This window comes from Pseudophryne corroboree, chromosome 6 (genome assembly GCF_028390025.1).
Source record: "Pseudophryne corroboree isolate aPseCor3 chromosome 6, aPseCor3.hap2, whole genome shotgun sequence".
Taxonomy (NCBI): Eukaryota; Metazoa; Chordata; class Amphibia; order Anura; family Myobatrachidae; genus Pseudophryne; species Pseudophryne corroboree.
The window spans coordinates 229277531-229304997 of record NC_086449.1 but is presented as its reverse complement, the minus strand read 5'-3'; the positions used below and the strand labels follow the sequence as shown (position 1 = coordinate 229304997).

At 43.3% G+C, this 27467-nt stretch overlaps 1 protein-coding gene across 2 annotated transcripts in view; it reads right to left on the bottom strand.

Annotated features, from left to right (window-relative positions):
• Positions 1-256: 256 nt before the first annotated feature.
• Positions 257-27467, bottom strand: part of AGBL1 (AGBL carboxypeptidase 1) — a 1210518-nt gene continuing 1183307 nt past the window's right edge. For both annotated transcript variants that reach the window (XM_063925754.1, XM_063925755.1), the window contains one exon: positions 257-1434. In XM_063925754.1, coding sequence (XP_063781824.1) covers positions 1320-1434 — 115 coding nt within the window. In that variant the 3' untranslated portion in view covers positions 257-1319. The remainder of the gene's footprint in view (positions 1435-27467) is intronic.

Below are 27467 nucleotides of genomic sequence, written 5' to 3'. Positions count from 1 at the left end.
CCAATCCATCCTGCACGCAGGTGAGTTCACTTCTTCTCCCCTAAGTCCCTCGTTGCAGTGATCCTGTTGCCAGCAGGACTCACTGTAAAATAAAAAACCTAAGCTAAACTTTTCTAAGCAGCTCTTTAGGAGAGCCACCTAGATTGCACCCTTCTCGGCCGGGCACAAAAATCTAACTGAGGCTTGGAGGAGGGTCATAGGGGGAGGAGCCAGTGCACACCACCTGATCCTAAAGCTTTACTTTTTGTGCCCTGTCTCCTGCGGAGCCGCTATTCCCCATGGTCCTTTCAGGAACCCCAGCATCCACTAGGACGATAGAGAAAGTAAATCTGAATGTACAGTTTCTTTTTGTTCTATCTTTGGATAAAGACATTTCCTGGGAGGTTATTGATGTACATTGCTCAAAAGGTGTGAATCTGCACTAAACATAGCAAATCAGATGTTTTATTTAGCTTAATTCTGATTACTGAATATTGTTTTAGAGACCGTATTTACCTTTACAAGATGGACCACAAGCCTCCTAACCCTTTCTTTTGCTATCCTCCCCTCTGTGGATGTCTATATAAAAACACCAAAGAAATACTACATTCAGAAAGGAAAGAGATGGGTGCTGATGGAGGAAGCAGGTGGGGAAATAGATGGATGGTCTGTCTGTGCAACTACTCTATATACACATATGGGAATGCTTTCAAAATGGAGTCATATTGCTTTTAATTCTGAAGTAGAATTTCAGCAAAAAATATTATTTTAACATCTACATTATACAGTTGTATCCTACACTACCTATTGGCAGCCAGTGATCTCAAAGACTATGTGTGCCCCCAGCAGCAACAACAAAACATGAAGATAGCAAATTAAATTCCCAAATATTCCTGTAATAACAATGATTCTGTATATAGAGTATAAATTTGTATTATCCGGAACTTTTTTCATTACACAAAACTGGATTGACTTTATTCCATACTTCTTTAATCTCACAGAATATCTGGGAGAGTACTCAATTAGGGAAGAATCCCTGAACTCCAGATAGAACTGGCAACTCTCCCCGAGAACGCTTACCTATTGCACATGGAGTTGTAAAGAAAAATAGGTGTAGACATGACTCCAATAACATCTTAAGGCCCTGCCAACCCTGCATAGCATTATCAAATATTATACAAGTGGCTTGCTGGAGGGTTTAAAGCCCTGGTCATTTAGAGGGGAATATGGAGAGCAGCCATGTTGTTTTCATGGAGCAGTCAGAAAGCCATTACATGAGGCAGCAATAACTTCATATGTGAGACGAGTGCTGTGCCTTCTCTTTCTCCAACACTTTCCTCCTAAAATCTGTCTTCATTACTGGTGTCCAACTCGGAGACTTCCTGATCTGAGCAGCTATCAGTATTGTAATCAATCTCCTCTTCACACGGTGGTTCATCGTCGGTCTCCGTGCCACTGCAAATGACAATAAAACAGAAATAAGTGACTCACACATGATTAAACATTTCAGATATCAATCCATTTTCAGTACAGCAAAGGGATTAAGCAATTATTCTGTGTAATCACTTAACAGCATAGCCAAATTTATATTCTGCGCCAGCGTACAAGGAAAACCGTATTATTGTCTTTCATTCTGTAAACTGCTGTTAAACATTTCAGCTTTTTGTGATCTATTAAGCAGCTTGGCTATTCTTTATATGCCTCATATAAAAATTATGACCACAATGTGAGGATTACAAAAACATCTCATATGTTTCTCATTAGAAATAATATAAATGTATCTAGTGCTTATTTGAAAATACAGTGCATCATTAATGTACATTATCACTTATTTTTAAAATTCTACTTTGTAAAAGGAAATAAAATAAGTATTTTTTTCTGTTACCCCTAATTATAAAGACGTGTCTATCCACCTTCGGATTATTTTGCCTTATTGCTTTCATACATGCTCCGCCTGCAACTTTTACTAAATGTATTGGTCTATTTTCCTGCCATCATCCTGTACTTTTCATCTTATATAATTAGGTAATATTGTTTTTGTTACTCTGTAATGCAACAAAGCTCTCTGTTCTTGTTTTTTGCATCCCAACACAATTAAAATAAATAATTCTCCATAACAGTAGAAGATAGTAAATTGTGTATAATGCTCATACCAAAGATAAGATACCATTCAGTGGCGTACAGTTACTATAAAGGGTGCACAGTGTGTGGTGAACATGGGCCTCTGGGTCCATGAGGGGCCCACACCACACTCCCTGCATCCATTTCTTGAATAATTACCCCTCCAAAATCCTGTGTTGCCAGCAGCAGCATTGCACAATTCAATCACCAAGAAAATGTCTGCTACACCATTCCCCCGGAGACCTGTGCATGCACTCTAGATTCTAGCACAGCTCAATGGTATCCTAGTGACCCAAGTGCTAAGTCTGCTAGAGAGGAGGTGGAACAGACACAGACTGCATACAAACCCCCTCCTCTCTTAATACGGCTGTGATACCATTGTTATATAGATTATTTGCTTGTTAAATAAATACTGTATCATAATACTCTTATTCGGAAATTGACAGTATTTGAGAGAGATGGTATGGATGCGTGTAGTGAAGCCATAGTGGGTCCCACCTCAATGCCATACTCCACCTGTGTACTGCTCATTATTATACTCCTCCTTTCAGACCTTATGCATTTACAACACACGTAATAAAATTCAGGTGGGAGGAGTCACACAATTTAAAGTTACTTTGTGAGTATTTAAATATTATATTTTGTAAATCTAGATTTATAATTTTGGGTAGTTGTACCAAACTCCCAGGAGAGTAGACTGTGGCGTTGGTCATGTAATTCCTCATCATGCATACTAAGGGTATGGCTGGGATTATGACATTTAAGGCATTGTGGACAGAGCATTTACCATTGTACCTCTCCAACATATGAAAAATACAATAAAACAAGATTTTCTTTTTCCATCATATATGTAAAAACTAAAGTTTAAGAACATGAGACTGTCTTTAATATTTACTAGCAAACCATTGAAACGCAGAAACAGCTACTAAAATTTGTACCTGGTATACAGTGTTCATAAAACAAGTACATTTATACTGTAGTGAGTAAAATCTACAGCAATAATAATAACATAGTAAAGTGTTTTGTATGTCCTTCTTTAGTCACCCCTTCCAGTGGCGTATCTATAAAGGGTGCAGTGTGTGCGATGCACACGGGCCCCTGGGTCCAGAGGGGGCCAACACCGCACACATTGCACCCATTTCTTCTATATACTTACCTTTCTGGTGTCCGGGTGTGGGTCCCCTATTCTCCCGAGTCCTGTAGCCGGCAGTCACAGCAGCACTGTTAGCGCTCTGTCTGAACACTAGAGACTCTGGCACAGTGCCAGAGTCTACAGCGCATGTGCAGGTCTCCGTAAAAATGGCCACTGCGCCATTTTTTCAGAGACTTACACATGTGCTGTAGACTCTGGTACTGTGCCAGAGTCTCTAGTGCTCAGACAGAGCACTAATAACGCTGCTGCCTGCTACGGGACAGGAGAGAAGGGGTCCCCCTCCTCTCTAGATATGCCCCTGACCCCTTTGTAATCAATCTCCGCTTACTTACAGTATATTGAAGCAAAACTACTGTTGTCATTCAGTTTACGTTGGGGCTATCCTTATGCTTGCAAATATCAGATTTAATTGGGTAAAATTAACAAGTTTTCGGACCTTCTGAAGTTATTTTATGGTTGCATGCATGAAGCCATACTATACTATCTGAATGTACAGGACACAAGTGATAGGACCACTCAGAATATGCGCAGTATGATTGGGTGAAACAGCATTTTGTAGTGTCATTATCTTGTTCATCTTAAGGTTCTCAAGTCTTTTTATATACTCAAGAGTTAAAAGACACAGGACAGTCATTTCCCAGCATGTACCCCATCTGGCACAACTAGACTGATGGATATTCAAGTGCATAGCAAAAAAGGATTTTGTGAATGTTATTTTATACATCCAAGCCTGACATATTTATTAAGCCAGCCAAGTAATTATTAGATACTTGCTTTCCATATCACAGAGAGCAGCTCCCCCAGAGGCAGACTCAAATGTAATACATGTTAATGAAATTGTATGTGCAGAATTTAAATGCAATCACCCTACATTAGTGTAAAGTGAAACACATAGGCAGTCAGCGTTTAATATTGGTTAAGAAAAGCATTTGACTGTTTCATGTAAATACAAAAGAAATGTGTGCACCGGAGGCATGATTCACTCAGGAGAAGGGGCGTAACACCCCCGAGGCAATGGAGATGCCTGCCTCCGGGATCCAAACCTTGGAGAGTACTTTCATTTACAGAGCACCTGTGTGGCTCACAGCTGGATCCAAGTGTGACCACTGCAAAGTTAATCTGCTCTTTTCGAGGAACCCTGCTAACACCTGCAATAGTGGACAGAATGGCACCTGTCAGTTACCACTTAGCCTGCGCTGCAACAAGTGACTGTGCACCCGCCACTGCTGCTGGACCGTGAGATGGGACCCGCCAGTGAATGCTGATTCTGCATGCTGCAGATGGCTGAATCTTTAGAGTCTGAACGTGACACACCAGCTATTGTCACAGAGTGCAGCTGGGGTCCTGCCAATTCACGGTGGGCTCCGGTCACTGTAGACCAGCTGAGAGCGCTATCTAAATAAATTATGTTTATACACACACACATACAGTACTAACACACATACACACACAATATTTGTTATCCTTTTTTTATTTTTTTTCATTTTTTTAGGGCAGGGGGCACCAACTCCAACTTGCCCCCGAGTGACTGGGATGAACTTACACCCTTGCTCAGGAGAAAATAAAAAAGGAGATATTTCCACCTTGTACATAACATGCTGCAGTGCACGGCATGCAGAGAAAATATGGACTGCTTTTGCACAAAAGGACTGAGTCAGACACATTCTGTGCTCGGGCACAAATGGGGTGTTTTTGCATACAACACATGTGAATTTACACTTTTGTGTATGTCTGTCCTTATGAGTTGTACAGAACTGAGTAGATACAGTCTTTCCATGAAATTGGACATTTTGGGATGACAACTTGGCAGCAAAAATGCAAGTGCACAAAACTGCCCTGTCTTGTGGGAGGGTCACAGTAGTGTTACAGGAGAGTGCATCTAAAGAGACGGGCATATCTGACAGATCTATTGTAGCAAGCATGGAGCTGGTACAAGTGCCAATAGCTAGGTTATAAAAGGGCAGAACGGCTTTCTGTTGGCAGATGCACAATCATCAGCATTAGCCCTATAGATTCTTGCATTGGTGTAAGGTAGTAATTTGGCTTCCGCAGCTACATCCACTTTACGCACCACTCAGTCAGCACCATGTTGCGTAATTATTGGGAAGTTTTGTTTTTGGAGATCTACAATTAAGGGCCGGATTTATCAAAGCAGGAGAGAGACAAAGTACCAACCAGCTTCTGGCTGCCATGTTACAAACTGTTTAAAAAATGACAGGAGCTGATTGTTTGGTCCTCATCTCTGTCCACTTTCTCTTCAGGGTTTTTATAAATCACATCCTAAATTAGGACACACCTCTTACTAACTCTAATCTCTCTAATATTTAAAATCTGCCCTACCTGCAGTGTAACATGTTAGAAATGGAGTATGCTACTGTGCAGTTTTCAACAAAATGGCTTCTCTAGGGAAATTTCATTCCCTAGCTAAGAATGCCACCAATATTGTATCTGCATTTGCGTGGTGTCATCTTGCCACTGTGTAAGAGCGACATGGTGGAGAATGGACATCCTCTTCCAGCTCCCGAAACCCAAATGTTTACATACTTGTGGCTGCTGTTCCAGAAGTCTACACCCCTACTTTGTACTAAAACCACAGTCACCAGCTGGTGAGCTGACTACACCGCTGATCAACTACAGGCTCTGCTCCATCACTCAGCCAAGCAGTGAAACAGTGAGCACTGCTGTACAATAACGTGAGCCAATAATCCACCAAGCTTGGTTATGCTAATGGACTGGTCATTGCCTACATTATAAATTATAATTGCTGGTGTTTACAGAACTCTGCTTATATACAAAACTACACACACAGTGCTGATCACACTTCCATGGTAGCCTGCAGCATGAGGTTTTATTAATATTCTTCAACAGAATTTATCCCCGGAAATTCGATATTTAAAAAAAATAAAATGGGGCCTTTCATTGGAAAACAGCCCCCAGAGCAAATGCGTGTAACTGTACATAACCCCATAAGGCTTTTACATCATGGGTATTTATGAGAATATAAACAGGCATACCTGCTTCAAATGCAAGTCTTATTACATTAAAATACAGGACAACTTCTGAGTAAGGCTCATCTTAAATACCTGCAAAGAAAAAAATAAATTGTGCATCCATCCACTATCCAGGCAACAAAATGTAGTGGCATATTTATTCATCAATTCTGCCCTTTAAATGTGTGGAAATTTTTAACATTAAGGACACAACTAAGTATCTACTAAATATCAAAGATTAAGAGGGACATTTACTTAGCAGTGATAAGAGCGGAGAAGTGAGCCAGTGGAGAAGTTTTCCCATCAACCAATCAGCAGCTCTGTATAATTGTATAGTATGCAAATTATAGCTGTTACTTCAGTGCTGATTGGTTGCCATGGGCAACTTCTCCACTGGCTCACTTCTCCACTCTTAACACTGCTTAGTAAATGTCCCCCAAAAGCAGGAAATATCACCAACAGGTGTTTTAGCAACAAGAACAGGTAAAAGAAAGAGGGAGCATGGTTGGGGAGCAGTTTAATGCTTTTAAACTCCTTCGAAAATATGTTAGTCATGCCTCCTGCTTATTTACTCCCACGAAGGTGGGGTCAGTGAGTGTGTGTGCCAGTGAGACTAAGGACACACTCCTTCATTCCTGCCTGGGGCACTAAAATGTCTAGCCACGGCTCTGTCCCAGGATGCGTTTAATTTACTGGCTGTCGGTATCCCGGTGGTCAGGATACAGATGCCGGAATCCCAACAACCAACAATGCCGCCAGCCACAATCCCAGCGCAACAGGGCTATTCCCACTCTCGGGTGTCCACGACACCCATAGAGTGGGAATAGATCCCGTGGCGAGTGCAGTGAGCCGGCAAGAGTACTCTTAGTGCTCGCCTTGCTGCCGGCATTCTGGCGGGCAGGATGCTGCTGTTGGGATATTGACAGCCAGTATCCCGTCTGCTGGTCATCTATACCGAACCCCTCTGTTCCTACACTACAGAAATCAATCTAAATTCCAGGGATGTTGAGGATTTTGATCAACCTACTGTTCAATGAATGTATTTGAAAGAGTGGATTCCCCTCTTTTAAGTTGTGTTGCCATGTGATTACAATACAATTCTGTACGATAGAAACTCCTACACTTAACATGCCTGATCTCCAACATCCTGGCACAAGCACACTTGTTTAAACGAGGGGATTGTCCGCTTTTAAACTATGTTCCCCTTTAGTCCAATAGTAGTTATTTTTCAGCGATCACCAGGTCAAACCCACAGAGAAGCAATAGCATGAAAAAGGTGTTGCTTAGTAAATCTAATCTATACAGGTGACATAACTTGAGGAATGCCAGACATACACACAGAGTAGAACCAGCACAGACTACACAGTGCTCCCATAAAATAAGCTTCTCACTAGACTTCCCCTGAATTACCCCCAAGAAGATGCCCAATTCTCCAACAAAACTGAAGAATGTGATCAGGCACTCATATCTTTATCATACTTGCCAATATGAAAGCAGAATGCCTTAAGAGTTAACAGAAAAACCTGGCAGACACAGGTTTGTCATTTACTTCGTTAACAGAGAGCTACAATATATATTATATGGAAAATAAGTACATTTTCATATTCTGTTCTTTTAAGAAGTTGCAAGAGTTGAATGGCTCAGAGGAAGGTTTATTTAAGGAAAACAGACTTTAATTAAACATTTGAATGACTCAAACAGACTTTACTACAAATGTGTAAGTAATCTGTTAAACAGATGAGCCATGAAGCTAATCCTGAGCTAGAGCTGCACAGAGCATAAAGATTATATACACAGTGTATGGAGATTGGAAGATTCACTTTGACACTGTAACACTGTCTCAATAAATCTGGTGAGAAAGCCAGGCTTATTATCACATGCAATATGTATTAGCAATGTAATTTCATACAATTCTAGACGGGATGAGAATCTGTCAATTTAATGACTGGAAGATGTTTTTGAAAGGTATTCTTTAATTTAAAGGCCTAATACTTTAGTTCAGTGCAGTGGAATGTCTTCTGATGTAAGTCTATTTTGTGTTATACACATGACTTAACTCTTGCAAAGCTCATTTTTGGGAACGGACTTATGAATGGATGAATTTGGGTTATATTAGCTTTAGAAATGCGCCTGTGAATCCAATGACTTATGGAATTCCCTAATACAGCCTTACAAATTTTTATGCACTTTCTGTAACCCATCTCATTATTACAGCTTAACCTGCTCCCAGTCACCGCTGTCCCATTCTCCACTCTGAGTCACATGATCCTTAGATTTCAGCTGTGTCATCTACTAAGTGGACTGTAAAGCTCTCCTTATTCTGTTATTCCGGCCTGTATTTATTTAACCTTGTACTGTATGTCCCTATTTTATGTATGTCCTGTTTTGATAAAGCACTGAGGTATCTTATGAATTCACAATAATAATTTACTATGCTACTTTTGTGGTGATGTACTTTAGATGTGGATGACATTGTTGTGCATTCATTTACATCCTCCTAAAAGAGGCATCCTCTACCTGAAAAATAACTGCAATTTTATTTTTACCCTCTCGTTGGCCCATGTGGTGTCACAGTAACAGCACATGGCTATCTGAATTTCAGAGACTGGATTGTAGTGGCCATATTTAAGGTAGGTGGTAACACAGGTGAATATGCCTATGGGTATACAAGTCAAGATCAATGCCACAAGTGGTGTATTGAATAAAACCAGTGCAGCAATAGAAGCTTGAGCAGGGAATAAATGAATGCATTCTGTAATGATGTATTAGTTGAGGTAAATGTGTCAAGATTGTTAAAAAAAAAAAAAAAAAATTAACCGAGTGTTACATACCATTGGTAATTTCACTGCTTATGGCTTCCCCATCCCCTACACAAGATTCTAGACCTGCACTGTGGTTCCAGTATAATGGAGAGAAGGCCCAAAGACCCAAGAGTCCAATACAGAATAAGAGCAACAAATACATGCAGAGACCAGACTATACATAAAATCCTAATATCTTCTTGGTCCATCCTAGTCCAAATATAAAGATAAAACCCCATACAAAAACAGGTTCACATGCACACTGTAAACTATCAACCTAAATGATCAAAGACTGGATTATCTAGGACTCTAGGTAACCATCAGCCAATTACAACCATTTCCTGGACAGTTGTGGTTAGGCCTCACTTTTTCTTTTTCCTTGGGGGAGTTCCATTCGGACTACAATGGATCAAGAAGAATGAAAAGGTTTATCTTTCTACTTACTAATGAGGAGAACATGGGGTTGGGAGTTGATTATTGATGTGAAGTTTAATTGAACATTGTGTTGTATACTATATCTGTATTTTATTTTTACTTTTGACATTATGGGTAGGGGCCCCAAATCTTGTTAATTACCTTAGCTTCCTGTGACTATAGGCTAAAAATAGGATTGCGATACTCACAATGGAAAAAAAGCAAAAAAAAAAAAAAAACAAGCTTTACTGAAACCTTAAGACAAGCATAGTAAAGTATAATATGAGGCGATATGCTGTTCATTCATCACATTGCTGACAACACACAATAAGTGAAACAAATAATACATCTGTGTTTTGCTCCGAGATGATGCTTTACTATTTATAATTGGGGGGGGGGGGGGGGGGTGCCGAGACTGAACATTAGTTCAATTATCATCTGCATAGCTTTGTAATTATCACTTATTTGCACCAAATAAACTGTATTTTATTTTTTTTTCTATACCAACTGACTGCCACTTCAGTGCTTTGAACTACACCCCCACAGCTTATGGCATTAGAAATACTGTAGCCCCAGGAATTTCCGGCTCGACTTGTAGCCTCTGGTAGGAGGGAGTGTGTGTTTTGTGCCTTCCTGAGAAGATACAAGAGCCCATTGCAACCAAGCCTATGGCTGATTTTCTCTCTCAGTTTGAGACCAAGGTTGTGGCCTCCTCATCATAATGGAAAGAATCACAGGATATGGTAGTTGCTTGGGAATGACGACTCAATTCTCTCCTCATTTTGTTTTATTATCATTATTGTATTTTATTATAATTATTATTATTATTATACAGGGCTCTGTACATAAGGTCTGTTCTATTACAAGTGATGCACTTCTCTTCAAGTGTAGTTCTGCTTTTTGTCTGACTGGTTTACAGCAAGCAAATAAAGGCTTGACACACACTAAGGTGACCCACGAAATAGAAAGGGTCCTTATTGAATTAAAAGAGGTGGTACTAAAGGGGTAGAATGTTAGACTTAGGGCCAGAGCCGGCCCTACCTATTATGATGCCCTAGGCAAGATTTTGGCTGGTGCCCCCTTGCACTGCCGCTACTTCCGCCTCTGACCCAGCACCCCTTTTCCAGCACCATCACCCTCACCCATAGTAGTCCTTGTTTTTGTGTTCCTACCCCCTACAGTATATTTTAAATAGGAACAGTGCGCACATTTGGTGCACAGGCCTTTTTTTATGAAAATGCATCTTATTTGCAATACTATGTGGCTAGATTGCACAAGCAGCTTCTGCTGATTAAAATGATATGTGGCATGCCTATATTTTGTTTGCAACTGTGACTGTATCTGCAAACAAAATGCTACATTATAGTGATTTACACTGTAACGCAGCATTTCATATACAGATACAGTCGCAGTCACACAGAATATAGGCATGCCACATATCATTTTAATCAGCAGAACCTGCTTGTGCCCCTAGGCACACAAAATGCCCTAGGCATTTGCCTAGTTTGCCTATGCCTAAGGCTTAGGGCCGTATTCAATAGCTGTCGAAAGCTGCCATCTTGTCGGAAAGACGGCAGCTTCCGTCAGATTTCTGTTGGAAGGGGTTCCAACCTATTCAAAAACGGCAGTTTATTTCCACCAAGTCGGGAATTCCCAAACTTGTCGGAAAACACGTGGATTGGCGGAATAGGCGCCGATACGTGTGCTTCTGTCAGAAACGGGGCCAAATCCGACAGGTTTTGGCCCCCTTTCCGACAATCTCAATCCGACTTTAAAAAAAAGTTGGATTGAGCAGGGCGTCCCCCCGGCCAGGCTCCTTACTCCCGGCAGCGCATCCCCCACTGCTGCAGACATCAACCCCCGCTGCCAGCACCCCGCCAGCCGCCGCTGTCAGCTCCCCCCACCACCCACCGCTGTTAGCTCCCTCCGTCGCTGTCAGCTCCGTCGCCAGCCGCTGTCAGCTCCCGTCGCCGGATGCCTCTGTCAGCGCAACCAGCAGCAGCAGGGCAGGACACCGGGAACAGCCAAATCAGACAGTCTGATTTGGCCGTTCATTGAATAGCCCTTGTCGGATGTATTCTGACAAATGTATGTCGGAATGGATCCGACACTTATTGATTATACTCCTTAGGCTACTAATGTTGACTTGTCCAAATTACTGGATACTGCAGCAATACAGAATGCATTATTGGTGCAATGTATTAGTACGGACTCCTCTTAAAGCCTCAGACGAACACCCCACTGCTACGCTGAGCTTTTTTCTCCCTTACCAGGAGCCCAATATAATCAGCAAGGAATCCCAATATGCTCATTGTAATTTGACCCAGAGGTGAACTTACAAAGTCTCCCCATCTTTGCAGGTCCTCCATTGATGGATATTTGATAATGTTACGTAGTGGTGCAGAGCTTCACTTTCTGCTGCTAATATCTTGTTATTTCTCTGTGGTAGTACTCTTGTTATATAGAAGAAAACCGTGATGTGCCTTCCCTTTAACAAAAATATGGTTATGACTACTTATAAACAGACCCATAGGAAAGAGGTGTTTCTCTGAGTAAGCAGGCAGACAGTGACTGACCTAGTCAGCCTTACTTTAAAAACACATGCAGGTCCTGAGAGTGAGTCAAATGCAATCTGCACACAACGCCAATGTTTACATGGAGCAATATTTTGCAACTGCACATGTGAAAAGTTCTGAAAAAATGTTAAAACGGTCCTTTAAGAGGACGTGTTATGAGTGTGTTGTGGTCATATCAATGCAAGCAGATGCGAAGTGCAAAGGCGCCGTGGTCAGATGGAGAAACTGCAAGCAGTGCATAGAAGGCTGTGGTCAGATATCAATACAAGCAGATGCACAGTGCAGACATAGGAGGCCGTGGTCAGATGGAGAAACTGCACATGCTATAGGGTTGGCACAAGGTTCCATGGTGTGACGGATGATGGCGTATAAGGATGCACCAATCTGTATTACAGCTTGCACAGGCGCTGAAAGTGGGAGTCTCAGTTCTTACACGTTCAGCCGAACGGATGTACACAAGGGAAGGTGTGTGTGGCGGCATTTGCATAAACTTGCAGATAGGGGACCACCAATAGACGCTGCTGTGTGTGCTTTAGCGCGCAACTCAGAATGAGCCCCTCAGTGTGTAGATTAGTGTACTCATGCCGGAGGGCAGTCCCAATCGCATAATGTATTTTACCTTCACAGTTCCATTTGAAACTTCTATTTTAGTGGCTCTTTAAACTTAGAAAATAGAATTTGCCAGTCTTACACTACTTGTCAGAAATAATGGCTATGACTTTTTTCTTTAAAAATACAGATTTAAATCAATGCATAGAACAGTCTGCAAAATTCAGACATGAAAGTATAAATAAAGTAGAACAATTTGCTATTCCTTTCAAATGACTTCTGTAATTGAATAGCTTTCTTTTCAAATCCTTAAAAAGATTTGTGCTGGATTTATAATGTGGATTTAACATTTTATAGGGAACAGCAGTAGGTCTTCTTATGGCAGTAAAACATGGAATATTGAGAACTACAAGAGCAACTTAGCAGGCTATTTAGAATACTTTATTTCTGACTGCTATTCAGCAGCAGAATATGATACAAATTGTATAGGACGAGGCCTGAAAACTACCAGCTCTGAGATATTATTATTATTATCATTTATTTATATAGTGCCAATCATTTTCTGCAGCAGAGCACAGAGAATTTGAAAACATTCTTTCTTCCGCCCCATTGGAGCACTGGGAACTTTAATAAAAAGAAAATCTTAAATGATAAGACCACTGTTGAAAACTTTATAAAACAGATTTAGACCCTAAGGATATTGTTTCATAATTATTTCATCTGCCCCCCCCCCCCCCCCATAGCTTGTATGCTCTCAGTCATCTTCCCCAATGTACAGTATTCTTGGTTTTCTTGCTTCGGCCATTATCACCTCCCCCATGCTTATACTGGTCCTGAACCTGCCTGCAATGGGATGTACTTATGTGATCGGCACCTACATCCCGCCCCTCACTATCCAGACGGTTGGCATGCCGACCAACAGGGCCGACTCCCACTCATGGGTGTCCGGGACATAGAGTAGGAATAGAACCTGTGGGGAACGCAGCTCACCACTGACCCTGCAGCATGGCAAGCGCAGAGAGCCCCCAAAAGGACTTCAATGCCCTCACCCCCACTGGGCATGTAAATGCCGGGATCCCACCGTCAGTATTGTGACCGGCTGTCTCTTGACCACCGGTCACACATACCCAACCTGTTTATTAGTTATCTAGCCTATCTGAATATCTTGTTGTGTGTGCACTTTAACTGTATGGGCATCTTTGTAGCACCTATGATGATTCATAATAACAATAAAAATAGATAATCATAGGTTTGAGTCTGGCACAAATTAGACAAATATTGTTCTTGAACTGTGTGCACTGGTAAAGCATACATATTATTTCATATATATTAATTCATTCATTTATACTACACATCTTACAGTGTACATGCCACCTACAGTATGCATAATTTGCTATAAATCATTGTCAATGTACACTTGCACCTACTCTGTTCAAACTGTTGTATGTCCAACTCTGCACAGACCATAGTCACGTCCACATGCCTCTCATAGAACTTTGTCTACAAGAGCACACCTCATTGCAGCCAGCTCCTCCTCTTCAGTCATACGTGTAGAACTATGCAGTGCCCGCATTAACATGTGCTTAATCTAGATGCATGTGCAGTGTAAAAACACACAACTATGCTTAGCCAACAGGTGTACATTAAATTATATATCAGTCCCTTTATATGGGTCATTTAATTTGCTATGTACACTCTTTATTTAAGCATGTCTTACATTTTTTTTACCTTTTATTCTTATCAAGCGGATGCTCAAATACCATATAGAGTCTAGACACACATCTAAAATTATGCATTGGAACAGATTCTTATTAAATATCACTCACTGGATTCCCTTGACTATACTACTACCGACTGTATATCATTTACACTCAAGACAGCAGCTGTCAGATTCAAATTTGGAACACAGACATAACAACATGGCTTAGGCTTTTAACATTTATCTCTTGACCATAATCATGATCAGATGTCACTGTGAACCTGTCTTGTCCCTGTGTAACCATCTGATCTTTGTCCTATTATGTGCACACCATTTGCTCTGTGATTGATATTCTATATGCAGTTTCTCATCTTTTTCAAGTAGCACTCATTCTAAGAGCAGGACTGTCCATTACTGACTGATGGGGAAAGGAAAAATCAAGAAGATGCCTTATAAATAGAGATGAGTGGGTTCGGTTCTCCAAGATCCGAAGCCCCCCAAACTTCACCTATTTTACACGGTTCCGAGGCAGCCTCGGATCTTCCCGCCTTGCTCGGTTAACCCGAATGCGCCCGAACGTCATCATCCCGCTGTTGGATTCTCGCGAGATTCGTATTCTATATAAAGAGCCACGCGTCGCTGCCATTTTCACTCGTGCATTGGAGATTGAACGGAGAGGATGAGGCTGCGTTCTCTCCCTGAAAAGCTCCGTATCTGTGCTCAGTGTGCTGCAAATATCTGTGCTCAGCGTGCTGAAAATATCTACGTTCTCTGTCTGAAAACGCTCCATATCTGTACTGTGTGCTGCAAATATCTGTGTTCAGTGTGCTGCATTGTGGGGACCACCAGTAAATAATTATAGTAGTACAGTACAGTAGACCATTGCTGTATCTTGCAGCTCTGTGTCAAGTATACTATCTCTGTGCTGCATTATTGTGAGCAGTATATAGTAGGACAGTGCAGCATTTTGGTGACCAGCAGTATACATATAGTACAGTACAGTAGGCAATTGCTGTATCTTGCAGCTCTGTGTCAAGTATACTATCTCTGTGCTGCATTATTGTGAACAGAATATAGTAGGATAGTGCAGTATTTTGGTGACCAGCAGTATACATATAGTACAGTACAGTAGGCCATTGCTGTATCTTGCAGCTCTGTGTCAAGTATACTATCTCTGTGCTGCATTATTGTGAGCAGTATATAGTAGGACAGTGCAGCATTTTGGTGACCAATAGTATACATATAGTACAGTACAGTAGGCCATTGCTATTAATATATTACTGGCATATAATTCCACACATTAAAAAATGGAGAACAAAAATGTGGAGGGTAAAATAGGGAAAGATCAAGATCCACTTCCACCTCGTGCTGAAGCTGCTGCCACTAGTCATGGCTGATACAATGAAATACCATTAACGTTGTCTGCCAAGGCTGATGCCCAATGTCATAGTAGAGAGCATGTAAAATCCAAAAAAACGAAAGTTCAATAGAAAGACCCAAAAATCTAAATTAAAAGCGTCTGAGGAGAAGCATAAACTTGCCAGTATGCCATTTACGACACGGAGTGGCAGGGAATGGCTGAGGCCCTGGCCTATGTTCATGGCTAGTGGTTCAGCTTCACATGACGATGGAAGCACTCATCCTCCCACTAGAAAAATGAAAAAAGACTTAAGCTGGCAAAAGCACAACAAAGAACTGTGTGTTCTTCTAAATCACAAATCCCCAAGGAGAGTCCAATTGTTTCGGTTGCGATGCCTGACCTTCCCAACACTGGACGGGAAGAGATGGCGCCTTTCACCAATCGCACGTCCCCTGCAAGTACTGGAAGGAGCACCCACAGTCCAGTTCCTGATAGTCAAATTGAAGATGTCACTGTTGAAGTACACCAGGATGAGGATATGGGTATTGCTGGCGCTGAGGAGGAAATTGACAAGGAGCATTCTGATGGTGAGGTGGTTTGTTTAAGTCAGGCACCCGGGGAGACACCTGTTGTCCGTGATATGAAAATGGCCATTGACATGCCTGGTCAAATTACAACAAAAATCACCTCTTCGGTGTGGAATTATTTTAACAGAAATGCAGACAACAGGTGTCAAGCCATGTGTTGCCTTTGTCAAGCTGTAATAAGTAGGGGTAAGGACGTTAACCACCTAGGAACATCCTCCCTTATACGTCACCTGGAGCGCATTCATCAGAAGTCATTGACAAGTTCAAAATCTTTGGGTGACAGCGGAAGCAGTCCACTGACAACTAAATCCCTTCCTCTTGTACCCAAGCTCCTGCAAACCACACCACCAGCTCCCTCAGTGTCAATTTCCTTCTTAGACAGGAACGCCAATAGTCCTGCAGGCCATGTCACTGGCAAGTCTGACGAGTCCTCTCCTAACTGGGATTCCTCCGATGGATCCTTGAGTGTAATGCCTACTGCTGCCGGCGCTGCTGTTGTTGCTGCTGGGAGTCGATTGTCATCCCACAGGGAAAGTCGGAAGACCTCTTGTATTACTTCCAGTAAGCAATTGACTGTCCAACAGTCCTTTGCGAGGAAGATGAAATATCATAACAGTCATCCTGCTGCAAAGCGGATAACTCAAGCCTTGGCAGCTGTGTTGGTGTTAAACGTGTGTCCGGTGTCCACCGTAAATTCACAGGGAATTAGAGAATTTCTTGAGGTAGTGTGTCCCCGGTACCAAATACCATCTAGGTTCCACTTCTTTAGGCAGGCGATACCAAGAATGTACACAGACGTCAGAAAAAGACTCACCAGTGTCCTAAAATATGCAGTTGTACCCAATGTCCACTTAACCACGGACATGTGGACAAGTGGAGCAAGGCAGACTCAGGATTATAGGACTGTGACAGCCCACTGGGTAGATGTATTGCCTCCCGCAGCAAGAACAGCAGCAGCAGCACCAGTAGCAGCATCTCGCAAACGCCAACTCGTTCCTAGGCAGGCTACGCTTTGTATCACCGCTTTCCATAAGAGGCACACAGCTGAAAATCTCTTACGGAAACTGAGGATCAACAACACAGAATGGCTTACCCCAATTGGACTCTCCTGGGGATTTGTGATATTGGACAATGCCACCAATATTGTGCGTGCATTACATGTGGGCAAATTCCAGCACGTGCCATGTTTTGCACATACATTGAATTTGGTGGTGCACAATTATTTAAAAAACGACAGGGGCGTGCAAGAGATGCTGCCATTGGCCCGAAGAATTGCGGGCCACTTTCGTCATTCAGCCACCGCGTGCCGAAGACTGGAGCACCAGCAAACACTCCTGAACCTGCCCCACCATCATCTGAAGCAAGAGTTGGTAACGAGGTGGAATTCAACCCCCTATATGCTTCAGAGGATGGAGGAGCAGCAAAAGGCAATTCAAGCCTATTCATCTGCCTACGATATAGGCAAAGGAGGGGGAATGCACTTGACTCAAGCGCAGTGGAGAATGATTTCAACATTGTGCAAGGCTCTGCAACCCTTTAAACTTGCCACACGTGAAGTCAGTTCAGACACTGCCAGCCTGAGTCAGGTCATTCCCCTTATCAGGCTTTTGCAGAAGCAGCTGGAAAGATTGAAGGAGGAGCTAAAATGGAGCGATTCCGCTAGGCAGGTGGGACTTGTGGATGGAGCCCTTCATTCGCTTAACCAGGATACACGGGTGGTCAATCTGTTGAAATCAGAGCACTACATTTTGGCCACCGTGCTCGATCCTTGGTTTAAAGCCTACATTGTATCTCTCTTTCCGGCAGACACAATTCTGCACATGTTCAAAGACCTGCTGGTGAGACACTTGTCAAGTCAAGTGGAACGTGACAGCTCCTTCTTCACATTCTTCCGCAACTGGGGCTGCGAGGAAAAGGCTAAGAATTCCGAGCCCACCCGCTGGCGGTGATGCAGGGCAGTCTGGATCGAGTGCTGACATCTGGTCCGGACTGAAGGACCTGCCAACGATTACTGACATGTCGTCTACTGTCACTGCATATGATTCTCTCACCATTGAAAGAATGGTGGAGGATTATATGAGTGACAGCATCCAAGTAGGCATGTCAGACAGTCCGTACGTATACTGGCAGAAAAAAGAGGCAATTTGGAGGCCCTTGCACAAACTGGCTTTATTTTACTTAAGTTTCCCACCCTCCAGTGTGTACGCCGAAAGAATGTTTAGTGCAGCCGGTCACCTTGTCAGCGATTGGCGTACGAGTTTACTTCAAGAAAATGTGGAGAAGATGATGTTCATCAAAATGAATTATAATCAATTCCTCCGTGGAGACATTTACCAGCAATTGCCTCTAGAAAGTACACAGGGACCTGAGATGGTGGATTCCAGTGGGGATGAATTAATACTCTGTGAGGAGGGGGATATACACAGTGAAAGGGGTGATGAATCGGATGATGAGGAGGAGGTGGACATCTTGCCTCTGTAGAGCCAGTTTGTGCAAGGAGAGATTGACTGCTTCTTTTTTGGTGTGGGCCCAAACCAACCAGTCATTTCAGCCACAGTCGTGTGGCAGACCATGTGGCTGAAATGATGGGTTTGTTAAAGTGTGCATGTCCTGTTTATACAGCATAAGGGTGGGAGGGCCCAAAGACAATTCCATCTTGCACCTCTTTTTTTTTATTTATCTCTGCATCATGTGATGTTTGGGGCTAATTTTTTTAAGTGCCATCCTGTCCGACACTGCAGTGCCACTCCTAGATGGACCAGGTGTTTGTGCCGCCCACCTGGGTCGCTTAGCTTAGTCATCCAGCGACCTCGGTGCAAATTTTAGGACTAAAAATAATATTGTGAGGTGTTCAGAGTAGACTGGAAATGAGTGGAAATTATGGTTATTGAGGTTAATAATAATATGGGATCAAAATTACCCCCAAATTCTATGATTTAAGCTGTTTTTGAGGGTTTAAAAAAAAAAAAACACCCGAATCCAAAACACACCCGAATCCGACAAAAAATTTTCAGGGATGTTTTGCCAAAACGCGTCCGAATCAAAAACCAAAACTTGAAAAATTTCCGGCGCACATCTCTACTTATAAACTTTCTATCGGCCGATGTCGGACTGCATGACATCATTACACAATAACCTTACAACTAAATATTAACTAGCTTATCTAGAAATAACGACACAGACCACTGAAATGCCATTAAAATCGGTCAACCGTTATTTATTTATAATACTTAAACTAAGTATGGTGGCAATAAGAAAGAACTGCCAAATCATCAGTGACATTACGACCTATTGCTGCTACGCATGTCTACGACATAACTTTATTTATCTCATTGGCTATGCCAATAAGTGTCGAGTCTCCAACTTTCTCCCCAATACACCACAAGAGGGCCGGCCAGGCAGCCAAGCCCAATGACCCCAAGTAAGGAGAGCCAGAGTATACAATGTATTGGTCAAAGAGTGCACCTCCAAACAGCAGCGCAACAGCAACTGTAACTGCCGTTCTTTCCCACCACACACCGGCCCGGCAGGAGCCGGTGCCACCCGCATACTCTAAAGCCCACTACTACAACACAACCTGACTAAGCGCTAACCAACTAAAACCAAGCTATCGAGTACTCTAAAAATGCTTTCCAAAAATAATCAAAATACCCTCATCAGTCAAATGGACACCATCTGGTCTAAATAAATGGGCATCGCTAAAATGAATTAGTGGGTAGCAGACTACTGCACCACCGAGACCCCAAACTCTCCTGCCAACAAAATCATTAACCTTGCGCCAGGACTTATCCAATATAACACCAGACAGTGTACTACGCCAAACCTGATGCGGAATGATTGCGGAACAATCTGACACCAATGCCACCACGTCATGACCTGCTCCAAATCACGCGCCATCCGATGATGTAACTCAAGAGAGGGCAGAGATCCTGTGTTGTTACCCCCTAGGTGAATGACCAACACTCCCGGGGGGCCATGCGATTTAACATGCAAGGTCAAGGCAGGCAAAGCTCCTCCCATCTTATTCCCCTACGATCTAACCCATTGTAAAAGGGTAACAGAAGCTGAGTCCCTTGGCAGACGCAACCTAGCCGCCCAATAAACAAATGAGTGGTCCAAGATCCATATAGGGCACATGTCGAGTGACACTCCTTAAAATAAACAAATATAAAAGGTTAATAATGTAACTCAAGCGCGACCGAACTAACCGACAATGTATGGGAAGGGCGGGCCAGTGGAGGGGAGGGAAGGGGATTGACCAGTCCTGAAGTGAAATCCTGCAAAAACCTGCCATGGAGGGTGCAAGCCAATAGCACCCTCTGGGTTCTCAGGAGAAAAACAGGGAATAATCCAAAAGGGACCCTCACCGTTCAAACGGTGACGAGACGCCAAAAAGGGCTACAGGTCGAGTCTATTTGAGGAAAAACAAGAAGATGGAGAAACAAGATGGAGCTTAGGCTACCCTCGCAGACGACACAGAAAATTCCATATGGCCGAAGGTCAGGCACCTCCACCCGACTCATTGGCCCGCCTTCCCGTTGCCCCACGAGCGAACTGAAAACAAAACAAAACTCAAACAAGAAAAATATGAATGCATAAAAATTATCAGGCAAACCAAAGAAAAGGCTGTCCCGAAACAGGAAAAGACATTATCTGACATAACCTGTATAGGCATTGTATTTCCAGCGACCAAGCGATTTAATCTCAGCCTATGAGAAACCCAATGATGCTGCTGTTGTCGCAGCCCCAATGCAAAAGGAATGTGAGCCATACATTGATGGCGACAATCCCAAAGCAAGGAGGGAATTCCTAAACACCCACAGGAATTGTTAAACTGTCAAAAGGGACCCATCGAGGTGCATGAGCCACGCTCCGCCACCACGAGGCCTGGAGCCACAGTACGCATAGGCCAATGTTACAGGACAGATGCTGGTGTTAGCACAGGCAGGTAAGGCAACCCAACGCCCGAGCCCCAGCTGATCTGTCTTAGACCGGCTTAGTTTGTATACGAATGTGTCCGCCAGCAGCACCTGGGACTTTAGCAAAGGTGAAAACGGTGACCTGGAGGGTGCCACCAACTCGCCGATCCAAAAGGCTCCATAATAAGCTATTGCAAAAGCGAGCCGAAAAAGCAACACCTCATGGTGAGATACCAAACGGATGGTAATACGTCCATTAAACTACCCAGCATTGTAACCGATATGGGATGCCTGCGATTCCCTGACACTGGAGCAGCACGCGCCAAGCCCTGCAGAAAATGACTCACTAAAGCTTTTATTGAAATCTACCATGCAAATGCAGAAAAAAGGAGATTCCTGAAAGCATCTGCCTGATAACAGTGTGCGACTTCCCAGCAACATACAGATGCCAGATAAAGACCAACAGTAAACGAAAAGGCTTACCTTTGTTCTGCCTGCGCACAATAAATGCCTCCCACCAATTGTACACTGCACAATATTTCACCAGCGTGGGTGGAGCCACCGACTGGCTTGCCAAAGCAGTTATCCCTGCCATATAACCTGCCAACAATGAGAAGGGCAAACGTCACCCTAAAGCGCCACAGCAGGAGCCAATGCGTGAAACATATCCTACTGTCGCCTAGAAAGCGCATCGGCAATGCCGTTGTCTAACCCTGGGACGTGCCGCGCAAAGCAGTGTACATTAAGACACAAGAAGCACAAGAGCAGGTGGGCCACCAAGCGAAGAACTGGAAGCGAGGATGATCACTGCCCTTTGATCGCCTGGACCACGCCCAGATTGTCACACCAGAAGACCACGTGTGGAGAGAAAGAGGCAGATGAAACTCCTGCCTCACACAAAATGTCAGCTAGCTCCTCCCTAACACTCCCACTATTTTAATAAAATCCAGCCCCCCAAACCTATTAACTGTTTGATACCTAAATTGTGCAAGTCTCATGCAATCCTACAGCCTTGAAGTTTACGATCGCTTGCGCTTAGTTGCACTCGCTCTTCATAAAGAAAGTGTGCTTATACAAGACTACAACCTGTCCAACAGTATCCAGAGTGGTAGGGAACACTTTACTATGTTTAATATTTACTATGTTTGAGTTGATATCTAGAACCAGGTCCATAAATAAATATTACACAGTGCCGCATTTATGAAGTGCACACCTTTGTTTTGCTGGGGTACACATGGATGGCAAAGCACATGTCAAGGTGTCCACGTGCCACACTCTGTCCAGACACCTCTGCAAGCTAGAATTGTGTCTTGGTGTGAGGAAAGGCAGAAAGAGGTCACAATAAGGGGTCTATTCATGAAGCAGTGAAAAGTGTGAAGAAGTGAGCCAGTGGAGAAGTTGCTCATAGCAACCAATCGGCATTGAAGTAACAATTATAATTTGCATAATATACAATTGTATGGAGTAGCTGATTGGTTGCCATGGGCAGCTTCTTTACAGGCTAACTACCATACTCTATTGAAAAACACGTTTTTATTCTATGTACCCTGTTCAATCTCACTAACAGCTTGAATCAATTATGAAAGTTAGGCACACTGTCCTCTGAACTCTACCGATTTAGACTCTGACAATGTTGCTAGGTATGAGGAGGATGTACTGTAATCACTGTCTTTGTTATACTGTATGTGCCACTTTTGTGTGTATGAAGGTTTTTTTATTACTTTATTTAAGGTGTGCCTAGAATAAGTGTTTTCTGTGCCTATGAAGGCATAATGAGTCCTATTAAAAGTATGTAACAAGCCATCTCTGAACTGGTGTAAAAATTCAAATCTCTTGTGTAGTGGAAAATGGCAATGCCCTGGGAACCAGGTATTTTCTACAAGGGAGGCAGTGCCCTTTAAGCCTTCTAGCACTGCCATAAATATTGTGCATTCTATGATTATACAAAATGGTCTCATTAAAACTCAGAAAATCACACCAAAACTCTTATAAGTTATCCTTGATATACCCTTCTTATTCAAATGTATCACCCATCCTTATTTCATGTGGAAGAACCACAAGGTTAGACAGTCAGCCTTAAGGGTGCAGTTTACAGACTTAACTACCTCCCACATCCTTTACAGTTGTCTGGAAGGTAGAGTAATCAATATGGACATAGTATGCAAGCAGGATCTAGCAGGAATGTGCTTTACTGAATATTTATCTTTAATTAAAATATATTGAAATAATATTCACTTGCAGGAACATCTCTACTGCTTTTTGTTTTATTGTATTTGTCTGCTCCAGAAGGCTTGATGTGAGCCTCAGTGCATCTAAGAGGCTTCAATGTCAGATTAATATTTAAGAATCTATTTCATTATGCTGGGCTGCCTCTCTTGTTAAAAAACATGAGGATGTGTAACAGTCAGAGAAACAGTTTAGCTTATGAACTAAATTAGCCATTCTGCTCACGGACAAGTTTTGACCTTCACAAATAACTTAAGAGCCTCCCAAAGATGAGACAGATGCATACTAACAATGTGACTGGGTCAGTGCAATGCAAGAGGGATCACAAGTACAATAGGTAGAAACAATATGGATTTTGTCTTCCTGCACATCCCTGCCCCTGACAAACAGTGTGGACAACAAGAGGAAGGATAACAGCCGAAGCGGTTAGCTTGAAATCGATCAAGGCACCTGCTAAGAAATTCATATTTATCTGCCACAATAAAAAAATATATACAGTATTCTTCTTATATGCATATTCTACTAAAGCCATGGGTATCCATTTACTCATAGCAAAACCCTGTAAATTACAAATAAAGTAAAATGCTTACCACACTTTAAGCATAAATTATTATTATTTATTATTATTATTAATGAGTAGCAAAAGGAAAAGAATACAGACACAAAGACAAAACCGATATAGACAGGTTAATAGGGGCACTAAAAAATGAATAGTTCATCAGGACTTTGTTAGTATATACCCCGGGTGTTTTAAGAAAGGAGGGGACCTGCATGAAGCCTCCGTTGCTGGCCTACTCCTCTCAGACAGCTAGTAGACTGTCATAATGCCAGAGACTACTGCACATGTGCATGTCTTCGGGAATATAGCGTCTGCCCTTTGTTCCCGGGCATAGGTGCCAATTTATGTTTTTGCTGGTGGGGGCTCGGCGGGAGATGGCAGCGGGAATGAATGAACAGACTGCTGTGGCAGTGACTAATGCCCATTACACATTTTGCCACACGCCGTAATGCCCATTCTGCGTTATGCCACACAGTTATGACCCTGACACCATTTTATGCCCCACACACAAAAATGTCCCTTACAAATGATGCAACACAGTAAGGCTTCTAATTACTTTTAAATGACCTGCCTGTTGTCAGGGGTCTCATGTTCGTTGCCAAGGGTTTCATGTGTGTTGTCAGGGGTTTCATTATCTGGGTTCCATGTCCGCAGGGTTCTCCTACACGTTGCCAGAGGTTTCATGCGTGTTGTCAGGGATCTCCAGCATGTTGCTACGTGTTTCATGTGCGTTGCCAACAAAGTATGGAATGGAGGGTCTGGTGTCACACACACATACATACAGTGGGTCCTGGGGGAGGGGGGCCTGGTGTCACACACACATACATACAGTGGGTCCTGGGGGAGGGGGGCCTGGTGTCACACACACATACATACAGAGGGTCCCAGGGCAGGGGGGCCTGGTGTCACACACACACATATAAATACAGTGGGTCCTGGGGGAGGGGGGCCTGGTGTCACACACACATACATACAGTGGGACCTGGGGAAGGGGGGCCTGGTGTCACACACACATACATACAGTGGGTCCTGGGGGAGGGGGGCCTGGTGTCACACGCACATACATACAGAGGGTCCCGGGGAGGGGGGCCTGGTGTCACACACACACATATACATACAGTGGTTCCTGGGGGAGGGGGGCCTGGTGTCACACACACTGTGTCCTGGGGAAAGGGGGGCATCTCCATTGTGCATACCCAAATCACTCGGAAATGGCCGCAGCAGACATTTTCCAAGTTATTTGTGAACGCTCTGCAGGATTGCCTAAAATGCTGTACATTATACTGTAGTATTTACAGATGGGATGCGGTCAATTTACCTACAATCAAAATCCCAACAACCATTGATCAACAGTCAAAATCCCAACAAGGTCAAAATCCCGACATGGTCAAAATACAGACATTTAAAATGTCGACAGGTGAAAAAGTAGACATGAGTTTTCATGATTTTTTCATTGAAACCGACTTGTTCATACTTTACCATCCCAGTGGACATGAAGGCAGAATATAATAGTGTGTCGAGCAAAGTGAGGGGACACTGTAAACTTATATGGTGTCCATGTCGACATACACACCAAAATAAAACAAAAAACGTTTGTCTACTTTTTGACCAGTCGACGGTTTAAATGTCCGGTATTGTGACCATGTCTATTTTAAATGTCGGTATTTTGACCTTGTCAGGATTATGACAGCCAGTCAATTGTTTTTGGGATTTTGATTGTAGGTATTTCATGCTAAACCCATACAGATATTTAAAACTATATACGCAAAATTCTGTAGATTGTAATGACCATTATTTCCATTTCCCCTAGGTATAAACAGATATAAAATAAAATTTTATACCTGTTATATCTTCTCTTGGACATTACACAGAGACATGAAGCCCACTTTACTCAATTGGGCATAACTCTCCATTCAGTTACATATCAAATATGATATGATTATGCTATCATTTAGACCCATTCAGGAAGGTATGCAATTACTGTAAGTTCGCTATGCATCAGTTATTCATACCTGGTGTACTTTGGGGTTCATTCCAACCCATTCACACACTGCAATTTTTCGCAGCCGTGCGAACGGGTCAGAACAGCGCATGCGGTAATGCACAGGCACATTGCTGTCTGGCGACGGCTGTCGCCGTGTAGCGACGAAATGGATGAAGAAAGCAATCGCAGCTGCGAACGCTAGAAGATTGATAGGAAGAGGCCGGCCGAGGATGTCTACTCACCATTTTGAAGGCATGTCCGGGCAAGCGCCGGCGTGTCCAGCTGTCTCCAGGGAGGGATCCTGACGTCAGCTCCGGACAAGATCATCGGAGTGGGTGAGTAAGTCCTGAGCTGTGCAGAAACTGCACAAACTTTTTTTTGTGCAGCTCTCTTTACAGCAGTTCGCAGCCCTGCACAGCGAATCCCCCCACCCCTGTAGGCGGTGACTACCTGATCGCTGCAGTGCTAAAAGTAGCCTGCTAGTGATAAGGTCAGAATCACCCCCTTTATGTGCTCTGGGTGCCTGAACTTAATTTGCTACTCAGATCTCTCAAATCATGAAACACATTTGTTCTATATTCTCCTCATACTGTATTTGCCTATGCTAAATATAGAAAGCAAAGGGTAGTCCCCATTTTAAAGAGTTGTGGTTTATATATTTGTGATGGATTCTTAATTAAACATGCGGATGTCTGGATGAACCTGGGTTAGCCTAGAGCAGGGGTGGCCCGACTTTTGGAGTCGGTGATCTACTTTGAAAGCTGAAAAGCTTTTGTGATCTACCTAGGTGGAATAATAGGGGCGCGGCAAAACAAAAAAGTGGGCGTGGCATTACAAAAAAAGGGACGTAGCCTTGCTGCACAGAGTGTAATGACGGTCTCGCACGAACTAACACATTGGCCCCCACAGGTAAAAACCTCAAACACATATGCCCCCACAGTGCCAGATACACATATGCCCCCACAGTGCCATGTGCCCACAGTGCCAGATAGGACTCCACAGTGCCATATACAGATATGCCCCCACAGTGCCATGTGCCCACAGGGCCAGATGTGCCCACAGGGCCAGATATGCCCCCACAGTGCCAGATATGACCCCACAGTGCCAGATACAGATATGCCCCCACAGTGCCATGTGCCCACAGTGCCAGATATGACCCCACAGTGCCAGATAGAGATATGCCCCCACAGTGCCAGATACACATATGCCCCCACAGTGCCAGATACACATATGCCCCCACAGTGCCATGTGCCCACAGTGCCAGATAGGACCCCACAGTGCCAGATACAGATATGCCCCCACAGTGCCATGTGCCCACAGTGTTAGATATGCCCCCACACTGCCATGTGCCCAGTGTCCGATATGACCCCACAGTGCCAGATATGACCCCAGTGCCAGATATGACCCCACAGTGCCAGATACAGATATGCCCCCACAGTGCCATGTGCCCACAGTGCTAGATATGCCCCACATTGCCAGATTACAGATATGCCCCTACAGTGCCAGATACAGATATCCCCCCACAGTGCCATGTGCCCACAGTGCTAGAT